Raw genomic sequence first — 27,965 nt, 5'->3', positions numbered from 1 at the left:
ATCGATTCAGACATCGTCGCGTTGTGTTGGGTCCTTGCAATATCCAGGGTGGGATGAGCTCAGAGACTTGGTGGGGACCGTTTCTATATAATCGTCGGCGATGGGGCCCGTCTCTCCACATCCTATCAGTTACGTTTCTTTAACCGTCAACCTCTTGGCTTACTTTAAGGAAAAGAAAAAGTATCAAAAAAAAATAAAATAAAAAAAAAAAAAAATAAAAAAAAAGTAAAAAAAAAATAAATAAAAAACAGCGAGTGAGACAAGGTGAGTGTCGAAACGAACAACCGTTCTTTTTTTTTTCTTTTTCTTTTTCTTTCTTTGTTTTCTTTTCTCTTGCTTCCTATAGTGTCACACGAATGCATCATTGAGCATGGAATTGCATTTTGTTCTTCTTATAATTTTAAATCCGACATTATCGCCTTTTTTTATTTTCCGTTACATTTTTTTTTATTTATTTATTTATTTTTTTCTTTTTTTGATTTAAAACAACCATCGATCGTTTTAATGCGTCGTAAAAATAGTCTTAACAAATTTTCTTAAAACTTTTTCTGAATATGGGTGATTATTTCCTTAAAAGTCAATAAAGTATTTCACAATGTAAAATGCAAAAAAAGAAAAAACAAGCTTTATCGATACTCGTTTAAGAGAAACGTTTATCGATCGCTAAGAGATTTGTATGTACGAAGGACATTACAACTCTCACTGAGCTATGGCAATAAATTCTAAAGCGATAAATGCGTTTTTTCTTCGCACAAATCTCCTATATCTTGAAATTCATATAACTTGAGAAAGATTCGAATTAATATTTTTTTTTCTCTATCCGCCTCTCTCTCTCTTTCTCTCTCTCTCTCTCTCTCTCTCTCTCGTTCTTTCTGTCTTTCAATTCCGTTCTCTTTTATTTCAGATGATCCTGCTGCCACTGACCTTGGTATTGGTCCTCGCAGCGATCTGCAACGCAGAACCAGCGATTAACGAAGTTAGACCTCACAGTAACAGGCCAGGAAGATTCTTATCTCTTCCGATTCCGCAAAAATGTTCGAACCGTAAGTGTTTCAGTTTTTTAAAAATTCTGATTTAAAGGTATAACGAAATCCATCTTTACAATTTTTCGGATTTAAACTATGCAAGAATGATCATTTCTCGATCAGTAATCTAGATTTATATTATAGATATTTCAAAGTATCTATTTTAAACGAGTATAAATACAAACTACTTTGTTATTATTTGATCGGTCGATTTAAATAAAAAAAAAAAAAATAAAAGAAAAAAAATTAGGATAAAACTTCGAAGAAGATTATTATTTATTATCGGATAGCATCGCGCGTTTTAGCGACTTTAAGAAAACGAGGTTAAAGTACTGGCGCACGCGTTAAAGAGGCCTTTCGCATGCTTTGAAAGCAGACGAGATCGTCGGGGACTGTTATGCAAGCAACACACCCGAGGTTTTACTTTAGAGATTCTCCGACCAGCGGTCAGTGACTTAAATTCTTCTTCATAAAATCTCTCTTTGAAACATCTTTTTCGTTCTTAGCAATTATCGATTCTATCGAATTTATTTATATCATATAAATATGTAGGTAACCGTCTAAAAATCATTCGCAAGTATACATATAGATACGTAAATATGTAGGTTAATATATATATTTTACATAGTTATCGATCATACGACAATGTCAAATAAAACTAATTTGACGAGAACTCATATGTATGACATACATAAATACATAATAAATAACAAAAAAGTGAATCATCGCGATTGTCAAACTGTCACGTTAGACGGATCAATAAGATAAATAGTTAAATTCAATATTGATATCCAGTTATAAGAGAATACGTTTAATTATCAAAGAATCCCAGTTATCAATTTCTTAATAACATAACGGCTATATATCGATGACGTACGCAAAGCGGTACCTATCGTAATATTTCTAATTGATCGTTCATATTCTTTTTTATTTCTTTTTTTTTCCTTCTTCCTCTTCGATTTTTTTTCCTTTCTTTTTTATTACTATTTCTCTAAATATATACTTTTTTTTTTTCTTTCTTTTTTATTATTATTTTTCTAAATATATACTTAAGATATAACAAGGTACATCTCAATGACATAAAATGTTTATAAAAAAAAGAAATATTATTTCATTGCGATTCTCATGACTATTGAATAATGCAAATACAATGATTCAAAGATTTTATTAATGGACCGTGGAGAAGAAAAAAAAAAAGAAAAAGAAAAAACATTGCTATTATCGTAAATACATCACTGTGTGAGGATAAAAATCGTAAAGCTGTTTGTTTGTGATATAAATGGATATGGTAGATTACGTCAATGATTCCGAGGGGATCTAAAAGTCGAACGTTTAAAGAATTACATAATACATTCTCTTCTACAGTGCGGGATGATCAGGAAGTGAAATGTTCAGAAGTCACTGTCGTAAGAACCGGACTGTCTTAAGAAATGGGCGTTTGAAAGAAATTTTTTTCTCATTAAAATATATATATATATATTATGAGATTTTGAAGGATACGAACTGACATTAGAAACTAACAACTCGATTTTGAACTTTGTCATTTTATCTCGTAAACTTTTAAGAAGATTTATCGCTTTGGTTTATAGTTCTATGATCGATATATGAACAATTTGTGATGAATCTATGATCGAAGTAGAAAAAGAGAATATATATATATACATATATATATAAGAGATGATTTCAAAACAGTTGTATTTTCACGATATTTAATAACGTGAACGGTACGAAAGAGAGTGGATCTTCTCTCGATAGAGTAGATGATGCGATGATATTCTTATAGATCCACGATCGACGAACAAGTTAATGGACTCTATACCTTCTCTCTCGCGGAATGTTTGATCATTTCTTGAGAATATCGAGAGTTACAAAGAAAGAGAAAGAGAGAAAAAAAATTAAAAAAAAGAAAATAAACAAATAAATAAATAAATAAATAAATAAATAAATAAATAAATAAAAGACCAAAAAAAAGGAAAAGGAAAGGAAAAAATCTCGTATACCTATATAAATGAGTTCGACATTATCTTTCATCTTGGATATTACGTTATCATAGATCTATGATTAAATCCAACGATAGAAAAAATTCTCTTCGTTCGAACAAATTTGCGAAAAAATGCGATAGTAATCTTTCTTGTTTCCTCCCTTTTTTTTTTCTTTCGTTCTTCGAAACTTTTATCCAAGAAAAAGTGGTCAAGTGTGTATCAGTTTAAAACGAGTTCTCGCGTATAAACGAACTTACACTTTCGATTTTCCTCGCGAAACGATGATCGCGTGCGTTGAGAGCCGAGAGAGGAAAGGAAGAGTCTACAGCTAAGAAAAACCGTTATTCACTTCACGAGCCGTGTCGACCCATTGACCTCCTGTGTGCGAGAGAAAAATTTCACCATCGCGAGTGAGACTTGAGCTGACTGAGTGCCGATTACGAGATTCTAGTCGAACGGAAAAAAATATTCAATTTTTGGTTTTCTCTTTTTTCTATTTGGTTCTGTTTTTTCTTTTTTTTTCTTTCATTTCTTCACACCTCTTATTTTTCTATTTTATTATATATATATATATAATATTAACAAAATATAAATTTTTATTCTTTACTATATGCGAATGTTTTATATTAACTTTATTTATTTTTTATTTATTAAAAATATATTATTTCATATGTGTATATAATATATATTTGGTAAAAAAAATATTTTTTGATAAATTTCATGTAATATTTTATATTATATAAACATATATAGATAGATATATATACAAATGTATTTTATTTATCAATAATATATTCTCGAGTACACGAGAATAACGGTAATTCTAAAAGTGAATATGATTAAAAAAGAAAGGAAAAAAAAAAAAAGAAAAAAAAAGAAAATGAGATCGATATATGTCTCGAAATTAATGAAATCTACTTTCTCCACCACAAATGGATATCAGACGTCATAAACACATGTAAAAAGAAGGATCGAATATCGTTTCTCTCTTTCTCTCTCTTTCTCTAATGTCCTTTTTTAGCTTCATAACGACTAAGTTGTCGATGATGCACGTGAATGCACTTTTTCTGTAATCAAAACTAAAAAAAATCCTGCATATTCTAGGAAAGATTTTGTCGATAATAATAGCATATCATTATCAAGTAACGGGAAATACAACCTGTCTTACAAACAAGTTCCGGATTTAGAATCCTTTTATTTTCGAATTGATTATAACAAAAAAAAAAAAGGAAGAAAAAAGATAAGAAAGATTATAAAAGAAATAAGAAATTAACGTCTAAAGACATTAAAATTTAATTAGAATTTTTCGAAAATCAAACTTGATCTTTCGAAACAAAATCCTGTCAAAGTGTCAAGCATTCGTAAAAGAAAAAGAAGTAGTAGAAGAAAAAGAAGAAGAAGCAACGCGTCTTTGTATACGATTACACAATTATCGTCTGTAACAACGGCACTCACGAGCAAAACGATTATCGTTGCGAGTTCCTTGACACAGAGGGAGACAAGCGAACATCTATAAAAGCGTATAAATATTTAATGAACGATGATATAACGATCGTAAATAGCGAATGTTCGAGGATATCGAGTTTGTTTCCTTTCTTCTTGAATTTTTTTCATCTTTTATCTTTCCTTTTCTTTTCTCATCATTACTGGAAGTAATCGTTAAAAATAATAATGATGATGATGTTAATGATAATGATAATATTAATAATAATAATAATAATAATAATAATAATAACAATAGTAATAATAATAATAATAGTAGTAATAATAGTAATAATAGTAATAATAGTGATCGTTATCGGATCTTTATCGTATAATTTCTTTTTTGCTAATTTTTCCTTTTCTTTTATAATTATCGATGCAAACGCACTCTCTCAATTCCGATTTGGATTTAATCGAAAATAAGAAAGTTGGTTAAAGAGAAAACGAAAAGAAAGTAAATAATTTTAAGGTGTGCCTTGGTCGCCTTGGGAACACATCTCCGGTGTGCCTTGACAGTCGTAATTCTTGTTCCACTGTTCGTTAAATTTATACCGACATCGAGAATCACGACTCTGTCCTATGTCGTAACGCACCATCTGATGGACGGATCCTCTTCTTCTGTTTCTTCTTCTTCATCTTCTTCGTTCTTCGTATATAGCGCGAAAGGTGTGTGCAATCCTTCCACCATAGCGTCGATTTGAATTTGCACGGTCCTGCACTTTGCCTTTCTATCGCGAACAAGGATCATCATCGAATTTCTCGACAAACCAATGAGTAAATATCACGTGTACTATATGTTCGTTCTCAATTTCTTATTCGTTCATATAATATTATGTGATTATTTTATTATGTTAGAGCGAATCGTTTCGTACATACATATGTGTTAAATCGTTTGACATCGAATAATGATTATTGATCTTGATTTTTTCTTATTCTCTATATATCTTCCCTTTCTATAAGAATTTAATAGATTTGCAGACTCATCTTTGATTACGTCAGCTTATAAGGAATCCCCGTACGATTTCTCTTCGAGACTATTAGATTGATTCGATCAATGATTGCTTAATAATTTGAAAGAGTCATCCCACGTAAACGAAACAAATGAAAGAATCTAATCTTCATGAAATATTTTCTAAAAAAAATGATCATATGCATACATATTCGTATTTCGATTATGAGTTATTCGTAAAAGAGTATGTTTGCGTGTTGTCAAACAATACTATGCACACTACGTTATATCACGTAAGGCACGTTAACGTTACAATCATTTAACCGCGGTCAATGTCTTGTTGAACACGTGCGCGAACTCGGAGTCTCGATCGACTACCGTGATATGTCGAGAAGAAGCACGAGAACATGAATTTGCAACATCTATGGAATTTCAATCCTATCTCTTATTCGTGTTCTCCACGTCGAATCTGACACAATATTTCATTTCACTCTAAAGCTTATCAGATAAATAATATATATATATATATATATATATATATATATATATATATAATATAAAAAAATAATCTCGCGCACACGCACGCATGCATATACACGTACAAATAATTAAGTTTCAAAGGCGATACCATTTTTCGTTATCATAATATCATATAAATATAAAGATGTATTAAAGTTTCTTGCCTAAGGATCAAATGCCAAAAGTATACTATCGTTTGTCAAGAAAACAAGTCCTTTTATTTTTCTTTCCTTTTTTTTTCTCTCTCTCTCTTTTTCTCTCTTCATTTCCAACGACCTAAGTACTTTCACATAACTCTGAAAGAAAAATTCGTAGATAATTGAATTACACAAGACAACGCACTTTTCTTAATGCATCGTGTCAAAGATTTAGTAGTTACCCACATTAACTCTAATAATTGGCCGAACAATTGAAGAAAATTGCACGTGACCAGTGCGCCACGTACGAAGTATTCACAACAAAAGCATTCACCGTTTATGTGGGGCGGTGATTCGATGCCGCGTGCATCGTCACCATCATCATCATAATCATCATCATTATTATTATCGCCATTATCATCATCATCATCAGTATTATCATCATTATCATCAGCATCAGCATCAGCATCAGCATCAGCATCAGCATCATCATGATCGTCGTTGTACTTCGTCTTCATCTTCGTTTTCATCTTCGTCTTCGTTATTCGTTCTTCGTTCTTCATCTCCGTTGCTCTGGCAAAGAGGGTTTGTAATCGGCGGCGCGTCATTATCGTTCGCTTTAAATGTCAACGGTTTTATACTTTTTCTCGGTATTTATGCAGGTATGCCTCTCCCATCGACAATTTACGACGTGTGTTCCATTATGAGTACCTAACGCCGTGTTACGAAACACCTGTGTATATTAGGATTCCGTGTTACAAGTGCTTCTTTCTCTATCTTTCTTTCTCTTTATCAAAATAACGTTTATCCATTTTGCATGTAAACTTCGAGTCCTCTTAAGTATATAAATTTTCTTTATTATTTTTACAAAGCAAATATCTTTTATTTGTAATTCCGTGTTATAAGTACTTCTTTCTCTTTATCAAAATAACGCTTATCAATTTTACGTGAAATCAACTTTCCGAGCTCTCTTACGTGTATACATTCTTTTTATTATTTTTACAAGGCAAATATTTTTTTATTTGAGATTCCATGTTACAAATGCTTCTTTCTCTATTTCTCTTTCTCTTTATTGAAATAACACCTATCCATTTCGCACGAAAGCTTCAAGCCTTTTTAAACATAGAAATTTTTTTTATTATCTTTACAAAGCAAATATTTTTAATTGCAAATCAACGATAGTTTCTCACTCATTAATTAATAATTATTAATATAAATATCTTCGACACTTTTCTCGTGCCTTCATTAATTCTAATATTTATGTGTATCTTTTTCAGGACCTAAACAATTCAATTTCCGTGGTCACAACTACTTCTACAGCGGACACGTGCCCGCTCACGCTAATCAAAAAGTCGATTGGCTTGATGCTAGAAATATTTGCAGAGAATATTGTATGGATCTAGTATCTATGGAAACTCAAGAGGAGAACAATATGATTTTCAGACTTATACAACAGAGTGAGTATAATGTCTCGAAATAACAATCGGGATGGGCGATAATTATATACCTATAACTTAATGAATCATATTTATTCTTCGTAGCGTGAACGCGAATTAGTTTCTCAAATGCAATTGGCACAATTTCTTTATTCGTTTTTGTTGAGAGAAGATTTCTTTTCAATGAAAAAAAAAGAAAAAAAAAGAAAAAAAAATTCGATCCTACAGAAAGATCGTAAACAAAGTCATTGATAGGTGGACATTAAATTTAAATAGAGAAATATGTAAAGTTATGAAAATCAACAATGAGATACTACATAAGAATTTCAATAACGTGACAAGACGTGACACAATAACCTTAGAAAGTTCTACACAACGCATTTAAGCCACCGAAGAAAATGTCGTTAATAACGAAGCTCTTAGAGTTTTAAAATGATTTATACGCCCGTCGTAACTTTCATTCTCACCAGATAGATCATTCTTGACGGCTTGAATATTTCGAAACAGTCGACCTAACGACGTAACATATTACATCGACCCAACCATTTGATGATTAACGAGAAAAGAAGCTGCTTTAATTATTGATTGGCAACAAACAAATTTCTTAACTCTTACAAATATTCTAATCTCTCTTTCTCTTTCTTTCTCTTTCTCTTTCTTTCTTTTTCTCTCTCTCTCTCTCCCTCTCTCTCTCTCTCTCTCTCTCTCTTTCTCTCCCTCTCTCTCTCTCTCTCTCTCTCTCTCTCTCTCTCTCTCTCTCTCTCTCTCTCTCTCTCTCTCTTTCTCAACGTCTGTAAGATTAAAATGTTATTTCTTTAAATTGATGTCCCTCCTCGATTTCGAAAGTAAACAAGTTGATATCACATCATTTTTCTATCTGAAATCTTCAAGCGAATCTCATACATGTGATGAGTATAACGTCGATCTTTCAAGGTGATGCGAAGAATCTTTAAGTGGGTTGAGGCTGCGATCTCATCTTTTTATGCAATAGTATTGTGCGGTTCTCGTGTCTCGATCTCTTTCGCACAATCAACGATTTCTTTCTTTAACGAATCAAACGAAAGACAAAGAGAGAGAAAGAGAGAGAGAGAGAGAGAGAGAGAGAGAGAGAGAGGGAGAGAGAGAGAGAGAGAGAGAGAAATTTATTTATCAAACTCATTAACACCTCGCTACTTGAACTTTTTCTATTTATTTTCAGACGATGTCCCGTATATTTGGACATCCGGTCGTCTTTGTGACTTCAAGGGTTGCGAAAATCGACGTGATTTGGAACCTAAATCATTGTACGGTTGGTTCTGGTCGGCAAATCGTGAAAAAATGTCACCAACCAATCAGATACCACCTGGCTGGGGCTTTAATCCTTGGTCCCAAACTGGACACAAGAAAGTTAGGCAGCCTGATAACGCGGAATTCGATATAAATGGTACCAACGAGTCCTGTTTGTCTGTACTTAACAACGTTTACAACGACGGCATCGCTTGGCATGATGTTGCTTGCTACCACGAGAAACCTTTCGTTTGCGAAGATTCCGAGGAGCTCCTCAATTATGTCGCAAATACCAACCGTGGTATCCGTCTGTAAGAGGTCTACGCCTCCACAGGCCAACGTGATATCACGACGGTCCTTCTCATCAGAGTCATCAACACCCACCCTTTTTTCCTTCTCTCCGCTTTTACATTGCAAACGAGAAACGTAAACATAATAAAATTTTCAATGAAACAGGTGTACAGATGATGAAATAATACGATTTTAATAATGCTAATATTTTTCTTCATGAAGAAACTCGTTCTCACTTAATTATTCTTAATTGGTCTTTTCTATAAAGAAATTTTTCTCTCCTAGAAATATGGGAATTATTCGTAACGCCGTTAGTAATTATGTGCTCTAATTATTTTCGATTGCCTGTTATAACAAAACGAATATTAATTTTTAACATGATCAGATGAAACTGTGATCTTTTAATACAAAATTGTATCTGTTAACATAACTTATAACGTGTCTCGTTGTTGCAACTTTTTCCTTCCTTCTTCATTATCCGATGAAGTTCAGCTATAACTCTTGCACTTCGTCCAATGTGTAATTACAATATTTCCGATAAAGAATAATTCATTATGTACACGTATTTATTGATAGATATCTGGCTGACAGTTTCTGTACATTTATGAATAAATCGTAAACGTAGGTCTAGTAAGAAAGCTCTATTGTGTTTTGACCTTTCGTGTCTCGTTGCTGTTTTATAAAGAAAAAGACGGAATAATGTCCATCTTATTTTTCATGTTTTTTTATTTATCATTTCATTTGTAAGAGTATGTACACAACAATAGTATCAAAAGAAATTACTAGTTTATTATACATTTGATTTATTCTAACTAACATTCTCTCTACCGTCACTCGATTCTGAACAAGTGTTCAAACGTGTTTTAGAAGTAGATGGTTCAGCATTTGTCTTTGTTTTCTTTTTCTTAAGTCTATTTTTTCTATGACCCGCTCCCCATTTTCGTTTTCGCGGAAGTGTTGTAGGATCTAAAAAATAAATGTCGTACGTAAGAAATAAATTTTTGTATTGTAGTATCTCTTGCGAAAAAAAAAAAAGAAAACAAAAAGAATTACTCACGATCTTCCGGTATATTCATTTTTTTTCTAAGAACAGCTCGAACTTGTTTATTAATTATTTCTCTGCACTGAACATCGAAACCACTTGGTAACCATCCCCTTTTCTCGTGACACCTTGTACCAGGCATTGGATCAGGAAGTTTTGCCAACATTTGTTGTACTTCGTCCACAAGAATATCACAATACTAAAAAAAAAAAACAAAAAAAAAAAAAAAAATTTTCTCTATTACAATCTATTATCTTTCGAATAATAATTTTATATAAATCTAAAACAATAAAAACCTGATAAAACATCTGTCTCGAAGGAGGGACCATTCCTTCTCTATAAACATACATATTTTCATTCATTTCAGTTTGCTTTGTTTGATTTGGCTCCATACTTAAGTTTGGCGTAAGTATAGTGGTTTTTGATTTAGCTGCTGGAGCAGATTTATATGGTAATGTATACTCTGAATAATTTCTTTTACATTTTACTGTAGATCCTAATCCACCTATATAAAATATAAAAGATATGTAAACTTCCAGAATTAATAGTATAACTGCAAATTACAAAAGATAAGAAAAGAAAAATCTTTACGCATGGCTTTCAGTCTGTAATCCAAAGTTTGATATTTTCTAGCCGAAATATCTTTTCGAGGATCATAACCCAAACGAACCCACATAATTCTCCAAGGACCTGTCATAAAGTAATATGCTACTGAAGGTAACAATATTTTTAATTGTTCTCCTGTGAATTTTGTGTTATACATTATAGCATTTTTAGACCAAATCGGTCGTTCCTCGAACATCTGACGAATTTTTTCCAAATGCGTATTTTGTAGAAATTTCACTTTCATAGCAGTCTCAATACCATCCGGTGCTTTGGTAGGTACACCCTGAGTAGTAAAGCAAATAAAATTGGCAAAGCCTGCTCTGCGTTTTTTATTTTTCCCAATTATATTTTCTGGTAGCGAACTAGTTTCAGTTTTCGGTACATATTGTTGTACACTGTCCACTCTGCTGAACGCAGCTGGTGGTAAGAAATAAGGCACTTCATTTTTTAACCACGAATAAGATGGAATTCCGGTAGGATATATTTTATCATATATACATTCCAATACTTTTGGATTTTTTTTACTTTTTGTCATGGTCAAATATTGAAAATCACACAAATCTAAAAATAAGAATTTGTACAAGTAAACTTTAAATAATATAAAATAAAAATTAAAGATGAATCTTTAGTATATATTAGAATTAACTATATAAATAAAAATGCAGTTCTATATATCTTGATAAATTTATTAAAATACATACTAGTAAACTGAAATTCTGTATCTATCCTTCCTAATATTTTTAATTTTGGTAATTCATACTGTTCGTCTTGTGAAAGATCCTCATATTTATTACGATCAAAAGTTGGTGCAATATTTTTTTTGCCTTTAACCAAATTCTTGCCAGTATCTATTGATGTATCAGATATTTTTTTACCAAGTTCACTGGAAGATACTTTACTTGAACTTTCAGGATTGCTCTTTGTTGATACATTACAGTTTTGTATTTTTTCAACTAGATCTATTACAATATTATCTTTTTTTAGGTCCTCATGATTTTGGATGTCACTTTGGTTGCCTTTATTCTTCAGACTATCGTCATTCAAAGACACATTCCTAAATTCATTTTTAATAGATTCCACATTTATATTTGCCTCAGATCTCTGCACATTTTCTTGTACTTTGTTAACCCTATTCTTTTTTACTCTGACTCTCAATAGAAATGCTGTTTTAGAATGTCTATCACCACATGTTGGTTTACTATACCCATCATCAGGTCTGAATCGCAATTCTAGACGTCTGTTGGGAGTATCTACCGCCTATCAAAAATGGAATTATTAATGAACTATCGCATAAAGATTGAAATATCAATTTAAATAAAATGTATATACCGTGGAAATTGCATTGATGCCACCTAATGTTCTGATAGCTTTATCTGGATTAATTACATTTCCTGGATATTTTATACATATAAATTTTCTATCAAACCTATGCCCCTCTGGTAAAACAGGACCAACGCATTCACTTTCTTCTTGTTCTTCATTTCCACCTTGATTGTCATTTTCTTTCTGTGTAAGACATATTTTGTAAATTAATAATTAAAATAAAACAATATTCACAAAGAATATCTACAAAATATTTACATTATTATCCTGATTATCCAAAAGTTCATCGTAAGAGTCCTCGTTGTTGATTTCGTCTACGTAATTTCGAATATCAAAATCCAAGTCTTTTTCATCATCGTTTTCTAATAATTCATCCTCACTAATCACATCCGGACTATTCATGATATCATATAATGATAAATAATAAAAAATCAAAAACGATAAACACTTGACCGAGAATTCGCTGGATGCACGATTTTAAGGTTAAGTTGCCTCTTTCGTAAAGACGTATGCGATAATGCGCAGGAGGTTACATTTTCCGCAGTATGAGGAATGCCAGAGAATACCTTTCAAATTACTAACCAACATTGTAAATATTATTCTATGTAAATAATTAAATATAAATAAATAAAATCCTAATATGTATATAAATATTAAGTAATTTATCGTATTATTAACAATCTATCAATTTTTAATCCTGTTCTTAATTGTTATCAAACAATTCTGTATGTATTCTTATCAGATTGGACACATATATAACGTGAACGAATTCACGTCTCTCATTACTCTTATGCACGTGTCTCTTAAATAATTATATACACGATTTCTCAGAATTCTCTCAACTTAGTTCCTATAGTAACTGTCGTCTAGACCATTATCGGTCTTCGCGGTTAATGAACTCTTCTGGCATAGACGCCATATTGGACTAAGTTTAAACCGCGACTTTTTTTAACAGGAATCTTTCTCACTTATAAAAGAAGACTTTCGTTAAAAAAAATATTAGAAACTCTGATTATAATGAAAATATATACGTAATATAATAATATAATAATTTTTATTGACATAATGCGTTAAGAGAAATGTTAGAATTCCATCGCGATATTAACAAAGTCCGAACGTTTATTAGTCCGAACGGAACAAAACATCCTGTCATTGTCGTCAATGTCAAGGATAACTGTGTGTCGTTAAAGGTATGGCAAAGTAAGAAACTACTAAATAATTAGACGTTAAAGGGAAAGCGGTATTTCGAAATACGACTGCTTTTACGTGGTAAACGCGGAAAGTATTCGGCAACATCCTGCGTCTCGAACGTGTTGCCATTTCCCGCGATAATTTTATGATAATAGACGTGATAACGAACGGTTCTAAAGTATACGTATATGATGGAATCCAAACGAAGCAACGCACCAACAATAACTACGTCGTCCGTCGCCGTCGGAGCGACGGACCAGCCGAGAACGATCGTCTCATCGACAACTTTGTCGCCTTTCTACCGACCTAACATGACGCCGGATAAACAAAGCTGCCATTCTATTGTTTATTGTCGAATTTGTCACGAAGGTATTGTTTTTTTCTTATTATTATTACTTCTTTATTTATTTACTTACTTATTTATTTATTTTTAATTTGTCTTGAGATCATTTCCTTATGATAAACGTGTATATCGGTAAAAAGACAAAGGATCTATATGAGACTACTTACAATTTGTCCACTTAATGAGTAATATAATCTTATCTTCATCGTCTCGATGAAAAAGTTTTTGATATAGCAGTAATCATTTATAGATTATTATATTCACGATATGTCTAACTTGACAAATGTAATCAAATTTTTTAATCTCTTTCTTTCTTTTTTTTTTAATGAATAATATATATCAACAATATTAAATATCCGCATAAAAAAAAAAATCAGAACCTTTTGTTATCAAGCAGACGACAGTATCGAGGAATTAATAGATCCATGCGATTGTACCGGTAGTTTAGGTTTGATACACGCGAGTTGTTTAGAAAAATGGTTATCCTCATCAAACACCGATCACTGTGAAATCTGCAAGTATGCTTTTGTAATCGAGAAGAAGAAGAAACCTTTATGTCAGGTAATTCTTACATCGATATATTTAGAAAGAGAAAATAACTTTAATCGATGAAAATTTTATTAATGACCATGTAAAAATTGTTTAGTCATGTTGCCAATGGTGGAGGAGTAAAAGTGCTTATGGACCACAAGGAATCACAGGCGATGTGATCTGTTTGATAGTACTCACGCCTCTATGCGTAGTGGCTACTTATTTGTGTGGAATCGGTGCAAATGCATACACACGACTCGGTTTTTGGGAGGGTATTGGTCTCGCTATACTCTGTTGTATGCTTGTCATTACATTCTTTTTATGGCTGATCATTACTATAAGGTAAATTCAAATAATTAAATGAACCTCTCTTAAAATATTCTACATTGTTTCTATATAATTAACATTGTAAATAATTATAAACATTGCTATGCATAATTATATTATATTGTATAATTATAAATATTGCATTGTTACGTGCAATAAACATTGTATATAATTGCAGATTTCATTGTATATCGTTGATACAGTGGCGTAAACGAAATCCTGATGTGAAGCTAATCGTGAAACATAAATCGCAAACGGCTCATATAAAAGCTTATTGGATAACCAGTAATGATAGAAATAACGATAGATCTAATAACAATCCTTTCACATGCTTTCTCACCACTTTCGGAGACAATGATGATTCTTTTTACAATATACAACAGCAGATGACATTCGTTTAAGCGTTTTAGTGAAATTTTATCATTGTATTATTTTGTCATATAAAAAAAAAAAGAAAAAAAAAAGAAAAAAGAAAGAAAAAAGTAAGAAGAGAAAGAGCATATGTATATTCGCAAATATAGTAAGGAAAGACTACAGAAGTCGCAAAAAATGTGAGAACTCTTCCACGATATGAAATATTTTATGAAGAAACTATTTTTATCGAACTGTGATTCTTTTTTTATTCTTAAGAATGAATACACTATTATCTTTCACTAAGGATCACGTCGATTTAGAAAGTGAAAAGATTTTTTTATTTGAATATAGAAAAATCGTTAATATAATTATTGGTTGATGAAAATCTTAGAATTGTCAGTACCTGATCGTGTAAACAAAATGGTTTTCTTATAAAGCGAAAATTTCTTAATTATTGATTTTAATTATTGCTGTTTTTCTTTATATTTATTTTAAAAATAAGATTTTTTTATTAAACAGTATACCAGTAATATCTTATAGCATAACCAAAACATATTCGTATATTTTTCTATTGAAACAATCTATAATTTTTATAAACCTAACCATACACCACGAAATATTTTCATGGAAATTACATACGTCATGATACCGAGGACGGGTTAATAGATTTTTTGTTTCATCTTTGACCTTTTTAACAATTCGCAATACTTGTTGGATATAATCACAGAACTTTCTTTCATTTCTAGTAAATGATTACGCTTTTTAGTACGCATTACGAATCGGTCTTATGTTTAACATGATTCATAATAGTTGATCTATAATAGTTTGATCGATTAAAAAAAAATTTTTATCCTTTCTACGAATTTTTTACATACAGAATATTAACAAATGCATTGCATATCTCTTAATAATGAAGATGTCAATTGTTATATAAAAACTAAAAAGAGATATCTTAAAAACAGAAAGAGAAATTAGATATTTGTTATCAGCTATATGATTTCTAAACATTTTAAAATGAATTATTATATAGATAATGAGGTACCAGTAATATCTCTGATAAACCAATCAGCCTTTTACCTATCAAAAACGAATTCGTGATGATGAATAAAAAGAAATAGCGTCATTGAGAACAACGTTACTGTCGACTTAGCTCGTCAAGTAAGAATTATGCATAGATATATGGGACAAAGACAGCTGTAGGCGAATTACAGTTTTAAATAATTTAACCTTAGAGACATTCCGCCGATATACGTGGTTATCATTGTCAGCGCCATTGGTATCCCATCCATCGGCTAAGAATCAAGAAAGTTAGCATTTATCAGGGTCATTATTAAGGTCATCAGCTTCTTAAGAATCGTCAATATATGTTAATAGAATATGGCGACCATCGGTTGTTATATGGCCTTACCATATATATAGTTATATCTGTACTCTGATTACTTCGACGAATTTTTTAAACATTTACTTCGAATCGATTCACAATGAACGAATTCATTACAATTCCATATATATGCTTTATTATTTGGTCATATCAAATGATGAAAGAAATTTCTTTTGAAGATCTAAAATATATATATATATATTCATATATTCATAAATAGCTTTCGATATCCTTACGAACAATCGATATCGAACAGCTAAATGTTTCAAGGTACGTTATCCATTATTGAATATTTTATCCGTTCTAATAAAGGGTGTCTTCATCCTCCTTCTTTGTTATTCTATGTAGAAAACATACAAAAGGATAATCGAAGTCGTATGACATCATATCATTTAATATTTTGAGATATACCATTACGAATAATAATAATTCAACAAATTACTGTGAAATCATTCATTGTCAAATCATTACTAAACGATCGTGTACATTCTAATATTATTTGAAACGAATGGATTATCTCGAATGTGTACGATTTGCATTCTAAATTCTGGAGTCATTTAATTCATCTGACATTATCGAAATATCGGTCATGTCTTATTAGAAATTCATTTTTCTCATCAAATGAGGAAAAAAATTAAAGAAAAAAAGAATTTACTTTACTGTTTTTTCCTAAAAAAATACATTGGACATTACCGAAATATTGATCATGTTCAATTAGAAATTCATTCTTCCCGTCGAATCAGAAAGGAAATAAATGTTAATAAATAAATATTAAAAAATAAATATATTTTACTCTTTAATAAATTTACTTTACTCTTTTGTAAATATATATCGTCTTTTAATTTCTTTTTTCTTGTCTCTCGAACAAAAGTTTCATTGACGAAAGCTTCCATAATCATCAAAACATTAAAGCACAAGGATAAAGAATTCTAAGATTGTTTCCTCAAGGCTAACTTTAATTCTATGTATACATATATCCAACCTTCAAATTATTACACAAGGCATATTAATTTGTCTTATATTCAGCAATCGTTTTTCTAAACTGTAACTCAATAAAGTGGGTTAAATTGTCTTTAGATAGGTAATCATAACATAGATAATTAACATAGATACGTGAGTTAGACTTTGTTAACGTATAATCCTCGATTTCAATAAATTTAAAATTTATCAAAGAAAAAAAATTTACCTTGGCCCCATTCTTCGTATAATATTTATAAAACTAAATGTGTAGAAAGAACAAATGAAAAAATTGAAATACAATAATTGAAATGTAAAAGGAAATTCATAGAATTTCATTTCTTTTAAGGAATAAAAGTGATCTACAAATACCTTATTAAAATCCTTATGCATTAATAGTATCATAATTAATATTCTCACGTCATTCAGTCATATGTATGAATGTAGATACGTATAATAATCACGGAGAGAAAAAAAAAAGTCAAGAACAAGATCTCATTAACAATTTCAATTAAATACCTAGACAGTTATAATAGATCTCTAGACTTTCGCAGTAAGCTTTGTTCCAGAATAGTCGCATGCCGACAGCAGGGAGAACTTGACATTGAACTTGTACACTCACGCATGCCTAACTATACTGAGAAATAAATATACATATATATACACGTATACATATATAGAGATAGAGACAGAGAAAGAAAGAAAAAAGACCAAGAGAGATACATACGTTTAGAATGGGGATGCTCAAATACATACAAACTCTCCGAAAGCTCGTCCATTAACGTAAGCATATATAGAGTACGTATGTATGCATGTACACATATGTACCCTACAAAAGGGTAGGGTGAATACGATGAGAGAGCTTACAAGCGCTTGCGCGGTGTCCATGACTACGACGCAAAGTGGTTTACGACGACCTCTATTTGTACCGATGTAAAGTCGTGTTATGGTATCGTCACAGTACTCGTTGAGAAAAAAGCTCTAGTGTGTGTGGTAATTTCCTCTCGGTCATACTCGAAGCTCGGACATCAAGGAGAACGTTAAATATTTCTCAGCCTCTGTTCCACGATCCATATAGATCTTTTCTAAGATCAAAGTATATCATTGAAAACCCAACATTCTTTTAAAGCACAACTGACGTTCAGGGTCACGGATAACACATACACAATTTCTACTTATACCCAGTGAAAGAACGTGACGTAAAATCGAGCTGATTAAGCTTCTTTTTTAGCAAAAAAACGTCTAAAAGATTTCTATCTTTCTTCATTTATCCATCCCTTCTTATATTATATTACGTATTTGAAGAGTGTCATCGATCGAGATCAAGAGAAAGTTAGTTTAATCACTATTTTTAAATTAGTGATCCACGACGAAGATCGCTCGTGAAAGATACGATGAATTTATTTCGACTTTAAAGGAAATTTCTTTCGAAATCTACTACATGTGGATGGCACTGATCTTAAGTTACATCCTGAGAAGTTTACTGAAGAAACTTCGTCAAATCGACTCAAAGGGTAGAGGAAATTTACGAATAGAAACGCCACCTTCTTACGGACGTTTGTTCGTTGGTGGGAAAATTAAATTTCACGGTTAATCCAAGGAAATGTGTCGTTTTCTTTTTATTTTTGGATAATTATTCTAATGTTATCGAAAAAAAAGACAAACAAATGTCCTAGAAATAATTAAGAAAAAGTAGTGAACAAAGTTGAAAAGGTTGTACCAACTGCTTCTCCTTCGAAGGAACCTGATGACTTTGATTATTTCTAATGTGAAATCCGTGAGATTCGTGAACGTTCAGGGTGTTTCGATTTTTTTAAAGAAATCTCCACGTGTTAGGAGTATTTATTAACGGAGAGTGATCGCGTGTGCTGCAAGCATGTGAGTAAATGGCCGTGGAAGGATTAGTCGAACGACCTACTATGGGCATCTGCCTGGACACTGGTCAGTATTATCACAACCTATATTTCAATCGTTTTTATCTTATCAACTTGTTTACAAAACATCTAAAAAAAATATATTTTTCCAAAGTATTTACATTTTACAGCAACTCTTTCATCGATTATTTTTCATCGACCAGTATATATGTTTTCAAATTTGCAATTATCTCGTGTCTTTTTCTCAAGGAAACAGGAAGCTGCATATTGGAAATAAAAGATGCAACACAATGTGTGACCCACATAGTTGTACTTGACATTACATTTTTATTTTATGAACGCTCACCACGTATCAACAAGAGTCTAACCTTCGACTTTTTAATCTCTATATACATATTTTTAATTTCACTAATGTGAATACACATCCATTTCTTTTTTTCTTTTTCTTTTTATTTTTTCATCAAAATGATAATTTATACTGAAATGATTCATTTGATACATTCTCGATTAAAATTTATTTAAACAAAAAAAAACAAAAAAACAAAAAATCGTTCTGTCTGAAAATTACTTCAAATATGTCAGCATCTTTGAACAAAATGATCTATCTCGAAGATCCCTTTATTCATATAAAATCGAATCTTTGCTCTCCGCTGTTTTTTTTCGTTTTCTTTATCCTTTTTTATCATTTTCAATATCACAAATTGTACATTCTTCATTTTATTTTCTAAGACGGTTATACGATGAAGAGAAAGTTCCACAGGTATGAGTCACCTAAAGGAATCAATATTGCAACTGGCCGAGTAACTTCCCTCCACGACACTTCTCATTAAAACATTGTCGCAACTGGTAAACACAAACATATCCATGTATGCCAGACAAAAATTGAGATGTAAAATCCACTGAGAACTAGACTTCCACGATTATCAATATCGAAATAATCAAATTTATAATCTAATTAATATTATCCTAATTAATTGTTAATATCTTTTAAAATGATAGAAAATATCGTGTGTCAAGGTAATATCAAAGAAAACAGACCTTCTTACGATCGTAAAGAAAATACCTAAACATTTTCTAATAAAACATACTTGTGACATAAAAACAGAGAGATAGAAATTGAGAGAGAAGAGAGACAGAAATAGAGAACACTCAAGCAAAAAAATTTCATTAAGGCGATCGAGTCAACGACTTGAAAAAAAATTAATCAATCATCGATCTTAATCTAAATTGTTGTTCAGCTTTCTAGATTCGTATGACCTAAGGAAAGAGTAACAAGTCACATAAATTAATCAATATTCTAACCATGATTTATTAAGGAAGACGATGACGTTAGATATTTCAATTTCCTTATGTGCTTTTCTATTCTTAAGACATTTACGTAATATTTCTTAAAACATTGAATTAAAATGAGAAATTATTATAATGATTAGGTATATCATAACGATATCATAATATGTCTTTATTGTTATTATTTTTTATATCATTATGATCGTATCATAAAACATCACAATTATAATAAAATTAATAACATGAATTTGTTATTAATAAAAGATCGTTTATTTATGTCTTAATAAAAATTATCCATATTAAACTGTTATTAATTAAGATAAAATAAAATAAAAAACTACAAATTAAAAAATAAAAAAAAAGATATCACACAAAAACAAATTAAATAGACAAGAGTTGTGCAGTTGTAAGTATTGAATTTTCTATACTTCTAGGAAAATTATCTATGACCACTATAGTGTGAAAGATAGTAGGTACACGTTACAACTATAAATCGTTATTACCATATACATAAAATATGATACGAGGGTAATAACATCTAACGTAAAGAATCCGATCGTCTATTCAATGTCGGATCTTCCGATAACGATATTAAAGATGAAACATATCGATATCAATAAAGAAAGTCTGTCACGTGATTCCTCACACCAGAATATTTTATACTACATTCCTTTTATTTTTTTGTTTTTTTTTTGTTTTTATTTTTTTTTTACTTTTTTTTCTCTTGATTTACAAACGAAATCGTAGATATCGAATGAATTCATAAAGGATGGGCCAAAGTTTCTAGATAAGATCAAAACAATTTTTCTAACTAATGTTAAAAATCGATCACTTAAAATCGAATTTGTTAAAAATCGATCTTAAAATTTTTCAGACTAATTTTTTTCCAGATTGGAAAAATTACAAACCTAGGAATTTTTTTACAATTTACCCTAAAAAGTCTCAAAAAGAAAGTAATTAATTTTTTGTAATCGCCTAAATACATTTGGCCCGTCCTATACTTTCTATCGACTGGCAAATAATAAATATTAGTAATTTATTTAGTAATTTCCAAAGATCACATTTATGAAACGCTTGAAATCATTAATAACAACATATTATAATAAGTTGTTAATTAAAATTTTTTTTTTATATACCTATATAAAAATCAACAATTATTGCATATATTCGCACGAAAAGATTGATGAAATGAATTATATAGAAAATAAAATTACTTTTCATAGAAAAGTTTAAAAGTTCATATAAAGATCGATTTCCTTTATTTATGAATAAAATAATTTCGTATATGAATTAATGGATACAACGTAAATAGTTCTTTTCAATATTTTATGAGGGTTTACGAGTTACATTGTACATTTCAAAAACTTTGTTACAACACAATAATGTATCAACTTTCAAAATTTTTTATTCATTTAACAGGGAATATTAAAAAATTTATATAACTTTTTGTAAAAAGAAATTTTTCAATGGATAGAAGATTCTATCATATTTTTGTTATCGTTCTTGATATCCTTGAAAAGGATGCACGTTACCTTGAAGTTTTAATACGTCATACAATGTTTAATATCGATCATTCACGCATATGACGCATTCAATCTATATGTTTACTCGCTTAATTTACCGATAAAAACGAAAAAAAAACATGTAAGCCATTTCATATTTCATTAGGTAGATCAGTTTCATTGTTAATTTATTATTTAACTAAACTATCACTTTTTCTTTTCAATATTTATCCTTTTGTATACCACGTATATACATATAAACGATAACTAAGACGATAATTTAAAAAATTTGTTGTTATATTTTTAATGGTTCGTTCATATATGATATTATCTATGTATATGAACATTTCAGTTTCGACAAAAAATACATTCATAAAATAAGAATAAAAATAAAAATTATCTTAATGATAATATCTATTTATATTTCTCTGTTACGAGTCTATTTCTATATGAAAAATAACTTTTTGAAGAAGTCGTTCATGAAAGAATTGAAATATTGCGTATACATACATAGAAAAATGCAAATCAATGTTAAAAATAAAAATTATTCTACGATTTATCATCGTTCGGTGGCGATGATTTTCCAGAGCAACAAAATGGATCGCAGGTGTTCGAGGATCCCGATGCTCGAAGTACAGGAAGATGGCGAGGAGAAACTGGTTTATTGGCGACCCCGCCTGATGGACGTTTCACGAAGCAAAACGTGGGTCCTGTTAAGTTCGAAATGCCGAAGGTTCCGGTCATTTTTGTGCTCGGTTAGTTTCGCGAATTATTTATCATTTTGCATTTAAACAACGTATCGATAAAAAAAATCGATCGTTTGTTTATCAGGCGGTCCAGGTAGTGGTAAGGTGACACACTGCGATAATCTAATGCAAGAGAGGAAAGGCATAACACATATCAACATGATGGATCTCCTTCAACAATATGCACTTGGAAACGGTGAATGAAATTTACCGATTAGAAATAAATGATTAAGATTTTTTAATGAACATTTCGAACAAGCATTCTGTTGTAAATTTTTATTCAAAGTTAGTTGTCTATTTCTAATTCGTTTTTCTTTCTTCTTTAAATCTTTTCACATCACAGATATGCAAGATTTCGGTCAACTCAGCAGTAAAACCGTATCGGAAGTTCTCATGCTCGAAATGAAAATGTCTCCAGAGGCCAAAGTTTTTCTCGTCAGTGGATATCCCCGAAATATGCGGGACGTAGTCGAATACGCCGAAAAGGTGAAGTGTCTTCTCTTTTTGTCAATGATCTAAAAAGATAATAGATAGAAAAGAATAACTTAAGAGTAATTTATTAAAGAATAATTTAAATCTAGTTTAACGAGTATCTACATGTCGATAGCAATATTTATTCTATAACTTTCCTTACATATTGACCTATTGACCCAACTTATGGTTCTACTGTAAACCACTGTAATATATTCAAATAAGAACTTGTGTTAGTGATCAGTGAACTATTCTATAGTAAACTAATTGCCATTTAAGTGAGAACCTAACACTTGTTTGAAAGTCGAGCTCAACAAGTACTTCTTAAAATGATCAATCACTTGATATTATAAAAACTTCTTTTCTCATAGTTTCTTTATTTCGTTAAAGAAGTTCTTTCGTTCGTTACAAAAGTTCATTTATATTTTCTTTCGTCGTAATACTCCTTACGAATTATTACATCAGCAAGATAATAATATTCACAGATAAAAATCGTCAATGGTGTAATCCTCGTCTCATGGAGACAGGAAGTCCTCGAAAGACAAATCGATTTTGGAGCTCAGCTCGGTCACGTAATTATTGGATTAGCAAGGATGGAATTACATAATTTCTATAGAAATGTTATGCCTGTTGTAGAATACTTCGATCAAAGTGGAATGTTATATGAGGTAGGAAGATAAATAAGATAAATCGATCTGATTATTTTCGATAAAATCAAAAAATTCGATTTTCTTTTTTTTTCATGATTCGAAGGTAAACGGAGAACGAAATCCCAATGAAGTTTTCATTGATTTCCGAGAAGCTGTTATGAAAATTTTAGGATTACCGACTACAGATGAGGAAGAAAAGAAAATAGCCCAATCATTAGAGGCAGAAGTAAGTGTACAAATATTAGAAATAAATGAACAAATATGAAATATACCGAGAAGTATATTAGTTACATAAATTTGCAATTTAAAAAGGTAAAGGTAGAAAGGAGAGAAGAAGCAATTTCTAGAACACCAACGCCGAAAGATCATATGGTTGTAGTCGAAATGACTGAGCCACCTATTGAAACAGATACGAAAGCATCTAAAACCGCGGTAAAACCTCGGAAAGGATTACCAGCTTTTATATGGGTAATAGGTAAGAATATCTAATGGATTGATTTTATTTAAACAAAACATATAATCTTTGTTAATACTTCAACAATTTTTTTTTTCATTTTTTGAAAAAAAAACCAAAGGTGGACCAGGTAGCAATAAAGCAGTACTGTGCAGTCACGCTATTCAAAATATGCCAGGATGGGTTCATGTAAGTATCGGTGGATTGTTAAGAGGAATGGCATCGACGAATACGACTGTTAGCGAGGCAATAGTAGCTGGTGAAATGGTATCCCAAGATATTGTGATGCCATTGGTCGAACAACAAGTTCTTTTGAATCGTGACACAGATGGTATAATCATTGATGGATATCCAAGAGATTTGAACCAAGTTCAAGAATTCGAGAACAAAGTAAAATTCTTTATAAAATTTACTAATTATTTGATTCTACTAGTTAAATAATTCACCATTGAAATGATTTATTTCAGTTTGGGCAGGAACCGCCGTTAGTATTATTGGATTGTTCGAAGCTTCAACTTGGTAAAGGGAGATTAGATGACAGTGTATCAGCTTTCAGAAAAAGATTAGAACTCTTTCGAGAAATGTCATTGCCGATGTTGAAAACACTGGATAATGAAAACCGATTAGTAATCGTATGTGCAATAATCTAATAATATCCAATGTGATAATAATTCAATGTGATAATATTTTTAACAGAGATATTCTTCTTTTTCTTCTTTTTTTTTCATTGATTAGATCGACGGTGACACAGACGTGCCAAGTGTAAAAGAGGATTTCTCGCAAGCTTTGTTTCAACTGACGCGACGTGTTCGACGAAAAGAGGAGGATAATCCACATGGACCAGAATCGCCAAAGCCGCAGGAAAATGGTGACGATATAGACCCAAACTTACCAATCTCCGATGACATCAATGGGACCCAGGAAACAGAAAAGCAGAGACATAGTCATAATATAGCGAATGGTTTCGCTAGGCATATGATTAACAACGGTGTATCTGATCAAGTGAGCAAGACGATAGATAAAGTGGAAAACTTAAATGGAGTCGTAGTTAAAGGTCAGATTACAGTGTTCTCTGTCGAGATGAAACTTTTCATAAGTTTGTTATAATTGTAAAAAGATTTTCTAACTTAGTAAAAATGAAGGACAACGAATATATACATACATAAACATGTACATATAAGTATATTTAACTTGTTGTTTACGTTAAATACTATACTTTCTTAGGTGTCACCAACATGACGAATGGCGTGCTCAACAATGCAAAAAGGATGAATCAAAATGGTGGGATCCAACAAAATGGTGGGATCCGACAAAATGGTGGGATTCGACAAAATGATGGGATCCGACAAAATGGAATAACCAATGGAACGACGCATATGTTACAAAATGGTGTGGCACATTTGGCGAACGGTATAATTCCTGGCAATAATAAGGTAGCGCCGAGTATACAGAATTATTTACCTAACAATACGAAAGATCCCTTGAGAAAAATGTACAACGAGGTGGAAGGATACCAAGAAAATCTCCACATATAACGTTACGAAGAATACGCAAAGAATATCGCCTAATTCCTAACGTAGTAGATAAATATATATCCGATACTCGCATAAAATCGCAAAGAAATTATCGAGAATTAAAATCCTATCGTATACGTGCCTTATAATAAAATTTTATAGGTAAAATAATGCTGTGAAATGCATTAGTACATGGCTTTTTATACGCACTGATAATCTGTAAATAAGATTTAAATGAAGATAAATCCTCAGAGAAAAAAGAAAAATATCTATATTAACAATTCTTGCATAATTAATTATATTTAAAAATCGTCATAATCTCATTTATGTTGCAATAAATGAAAAAACATATATATTTACATACAGTATTAATTATTTCTAATTTTACATAATGGCATTAAATCTTATTATCTCATAATATGTTTTAACTATCTTTTTATAGATTATCATTATGCGATTTTTCTATGCACTTTAAATGAAATAACTCCATATATTTATTAATATTATCTCGTATACTTATATTCGTACCGCACTTTTTATGAAAATATTTTCGTCAATCGATAACGGTTAAACAGTCAAATAATCTTCATATCTTAGCGCGATTATTCGTGATAAAAATAATGAAAGAACCATAAACCAGTTATAATGATTATAATAATACACATCATAAAAGGAAAATTGATATATTAATGATAAATATATTGATATATTAAAAATATATATAATGAACTATTTACGACTTTCTTTTTAATACGGTCGTAAGGTTCAGTTAACTATGAGAAGGTACAATAATAGTTTTCTAAATATAATTGCATATTACATAGGTATTCTTTTTTCGTAAAAGACACGTGCGACTGGTATCCCCAAGTGTGTCAAATTAATACTCGTATACAGAAGTACTAATTTGTTTTAAAAAAAAAAGAAGAAAGCAGGAAAAGAAAAAAATAAAAGAAAAAAATAAATAGAAAAAAAATTAATGAACATACATTAGATAAGAATGAATGCGTAGATATATCATAAAATATTAATAAAAATATGAAATATATAAACAAATCGATAAAAAAATAAAAGAATTCTATTTTCAATGATCGATTTACATATCTATATACATACATACATACATACATACATACATACACACACATATACACACACACGTTATACAAAATGTTAACTTATCGATGCCGACTACTTATATGAATTTCTGATAAACGAAGATCAACATTATTTTTTATATACCTCAGAAAGCCTATGTATTAATGAATGACTATATGAATCGAATTTCCGAATAATAATTTTTCAACTTTTCAAATGAATCATATTACGGCTGTATATAGAAATAATAATAATAATAATAATAATAATATAATAATAATAATAATAATAATAATAATAATAATAATAATAATAAATAATAAATAATAAAACGATAAACTAACAATAAGAATATACGATCTTCTATACGAACGTAATAAATCTCTCAAAGTGTCGATTCGATTTATCATATAATTCGTATCCGCAGGCGGATTTCTGTAATCGACATTTATACACAAACGGTGTTTCGAGCAATAATGATTTATAACGATGAGTAATAATGAGAAAGTAATCTAAATGAATGAGAGATTATGAATAAGGTACAAAAAACATCTTTTTCAAATTGGCGCTAAAATCAGATCATAAGTTCATTCTAATTTTTGTATTTGTTAATATTATGATATATGATATTCGTCTATGATAAAGAATATTTCAATATATCGCGAATATATATTGCAAATGAATACTATATTAATGATGAGTTAAAAAAAAAATTTTAAGAAAAAATTAATATCCTTGTATATGCGAGACAGTATTAATGAAATGATGAATAATTATGTTATGTACGAGTTTATATATATTATGTTCGAGTTAATACATATTATGTATAAGTTTATACAAATTATGTAAGAGCAAATTATGTATGAGCCTATATATATTATGTACGAGTCTAAACATATTATGTACAAGTTTATATATATATTATGTATAGTTAAAATATTTGCAAATGTATCTATCTTTTACGGTCCATTATTTTTCTCCTTTTATGTATTTTTACATGAATATTTTTACATCTACCTAATGAACTTATATAGTCCATGTACTAACGAAAAATCTTTTTAATATTTGCTAATAGCGTACAGATCATATAATTAATATTTTGGACAAGTAGAAAAAAAATTGTATTTAGTTGAATGTTGAATGTACTTATTCATTAGCATGCAATAAACATGTACGTACGAACACCGCCATATATTAGATCTTTTTTTCTCACTTCTGAATAGGTCTTAA

At 30.5% G+C, this 27,965-nt stretch overlaps 5 protein-coding genes and 1 long non-coding RNA gene across 9 annotated transcripts; 3 read left to right on the top strand and 3 right to left on the bottom strand.

Annotated features, from left to right (window-relative positions):
- Positions 1–103: 103 nt before the first annotated feature.
- On the top strand, positions 104–9,882 carry LOC124957251. The gene is made up of 4 exons (XM_047514107.1): positions 104–264; positions 905–1,043; positions 7,372–7,551; positions 8,729–9,882. Exons 2-4 carry the CDS (start codon positions 905–907, stop codon positions 9,109–9,111), a joined length of 702 nt encoding a protein of 233 aa, XP_047370063.1. The 5' UTR covers positions 104–264; the 3' UTR covers positions 9,112–9,882.
- LOC124957261 (pheromone-processing carboxypeptidase KEX1-like) lies at positions 6,065–8,933 on the bottom strand. Its single transcript, XM_047514119.1, has 2 exons — positions 6,341–8,933; positions 6,065–6,253 (listed from the first exon to the last, which is right to left on the bottom strand). The coding sequence occupies exons 1-2, from the start codon at positions 6,700–6,702 to the stop codon at positions 6,244–6,246; spliced, it is 372 nt and encodes a 123-aa protein (XP_047370075.1). The 5' UTR covers positions 6,703–8,933; the 3' UTR covers positions 6,065–6,243.
- Positions 9,672–13,025, bottom strand: LOC124957230 (general transcription factor 3C polypeptide 5). The gene is made up of 7 exons (XM_047514071.1): positions 12,317–13,025; positions 12,065–12,241; positions 11,437–11,992; positions 10,721–11,296; positions 10,426–10,634; positions 10,145–10,328; positions 9,672–10,053 (listed from the first exon to the last, which is right to left on the bottom strand). Exons 1-7 carry the CDS (start codon positions 12,458–12,460, stop codon positions 9,896–9,898), a joined length of 2,004 nt encoding a protein of 667 aa, XP_047370027.1. The 5' UTR covers positions 12,461–13,025; the 3' UTR covers positions 9,672–9,895.
- LOC124957240 (E3 ubiquitin-protein ligase MARCHF2-like) lies at positions 13,000–15,255 on the top strand. Of its 3 annotated transcripts, none has more exons than XM_047514096.1 (4): positions 13,000–13,618; positions 14,041–14,153; positions 14,239–14,465; positions 14,629–15,255. In XM_047514096.1, exons 1-4 carry the CDS (start codon positions 13,438–13,440, stop codon positions 14,849–14,851), a joined length of 744 nt encoding a protein of 247 aa, XP_047370052.1. In that variant the 5' UTR covers positions 13,000–13,437; the 3' UTR covers positions 14,852–15,255. The 3 variants fall into 3 exon arrangements, with proteins under 3 accessions (XP_047370052.1, XP_047370035.1, XP_047370042.1); XM_047514079.1 differs by having other exon boundaries at positions 13,001–13,618; positions 13,987–14,153; XM_047514086.1 differs by having other exon boundaries at positions 13,018–13,618; positions 13,990–14,153.
- Positions 14,631–18,600, bottom strand: LOC124957269. The gene is made up of 4 exons (XR_007103479.1): positions 18,307–18,600; positions 17,870–18,227; positions 17,662–17,779; positions 14,631–16,525 (listed from the first exon to the last, which is right to left on the bottom strand). It is a non-coding gene; the product is annotated as an uncharacterized LOC124957269 (long non-coding RNA).
- On the top strand, positions 18,073–27,925 carry LOC124957213 (adenylate kinase isoenzyme 5). Of its 2 annotated transcripts, XM_047514054.1 has the most exons (11): positions 18,074–19,083; positions 22,393–22,560; positions 22,637–22,747; positions 22,895–23,037; positions 23,508–23,690; positions 23,776–23,898; positions 23,985–24,147; positions 24,248–24,516; positions 24,594–24,758; positions 24,862–25,180; positions 25,351–27,925. In XM_047514054.1, the coding sequence occupies exons 1-11, from the start codon at positions 19,029–19,031 to the stop codon at positions 25,659–25,661; spliced, it is 2,010 nt and encodes a 669-aa protein (XP_047370010.1). In that variant the 5' UTR covers positions 18,074–19,028; the 3' UTR covers positions 25,662–27,925. The 2 variants fall into 2 exon arrangements, with proteins under 2 accessions (XP_047370018.1, XP_047370010.1); XM_047514062.1 differs by lacking the exon at positions 22,637–22,747 and having other exon boundaries at positions 18,073–19,083.
- Positions 27,926–27,965: the final 40 nt, after the last annotated feature.

Source organism: Vespa velutina, chromosome 1 (assembly GCF_912470025.1).
Source record: "Vespa velutina chromosome 1, iVesVel2.1, whole genome shotgun sequence".
NCBI lineage: Eukaryota > Metazoa > Arthropoda > Insecta > Hymenoptera > Vespidae > Vespa > Vespa velutina.
The sequence above is the reverse complement of the archived record's forward strand: the minus strand, read 5'-3'. Positions and strand labels throughout refer to the sequence as shown.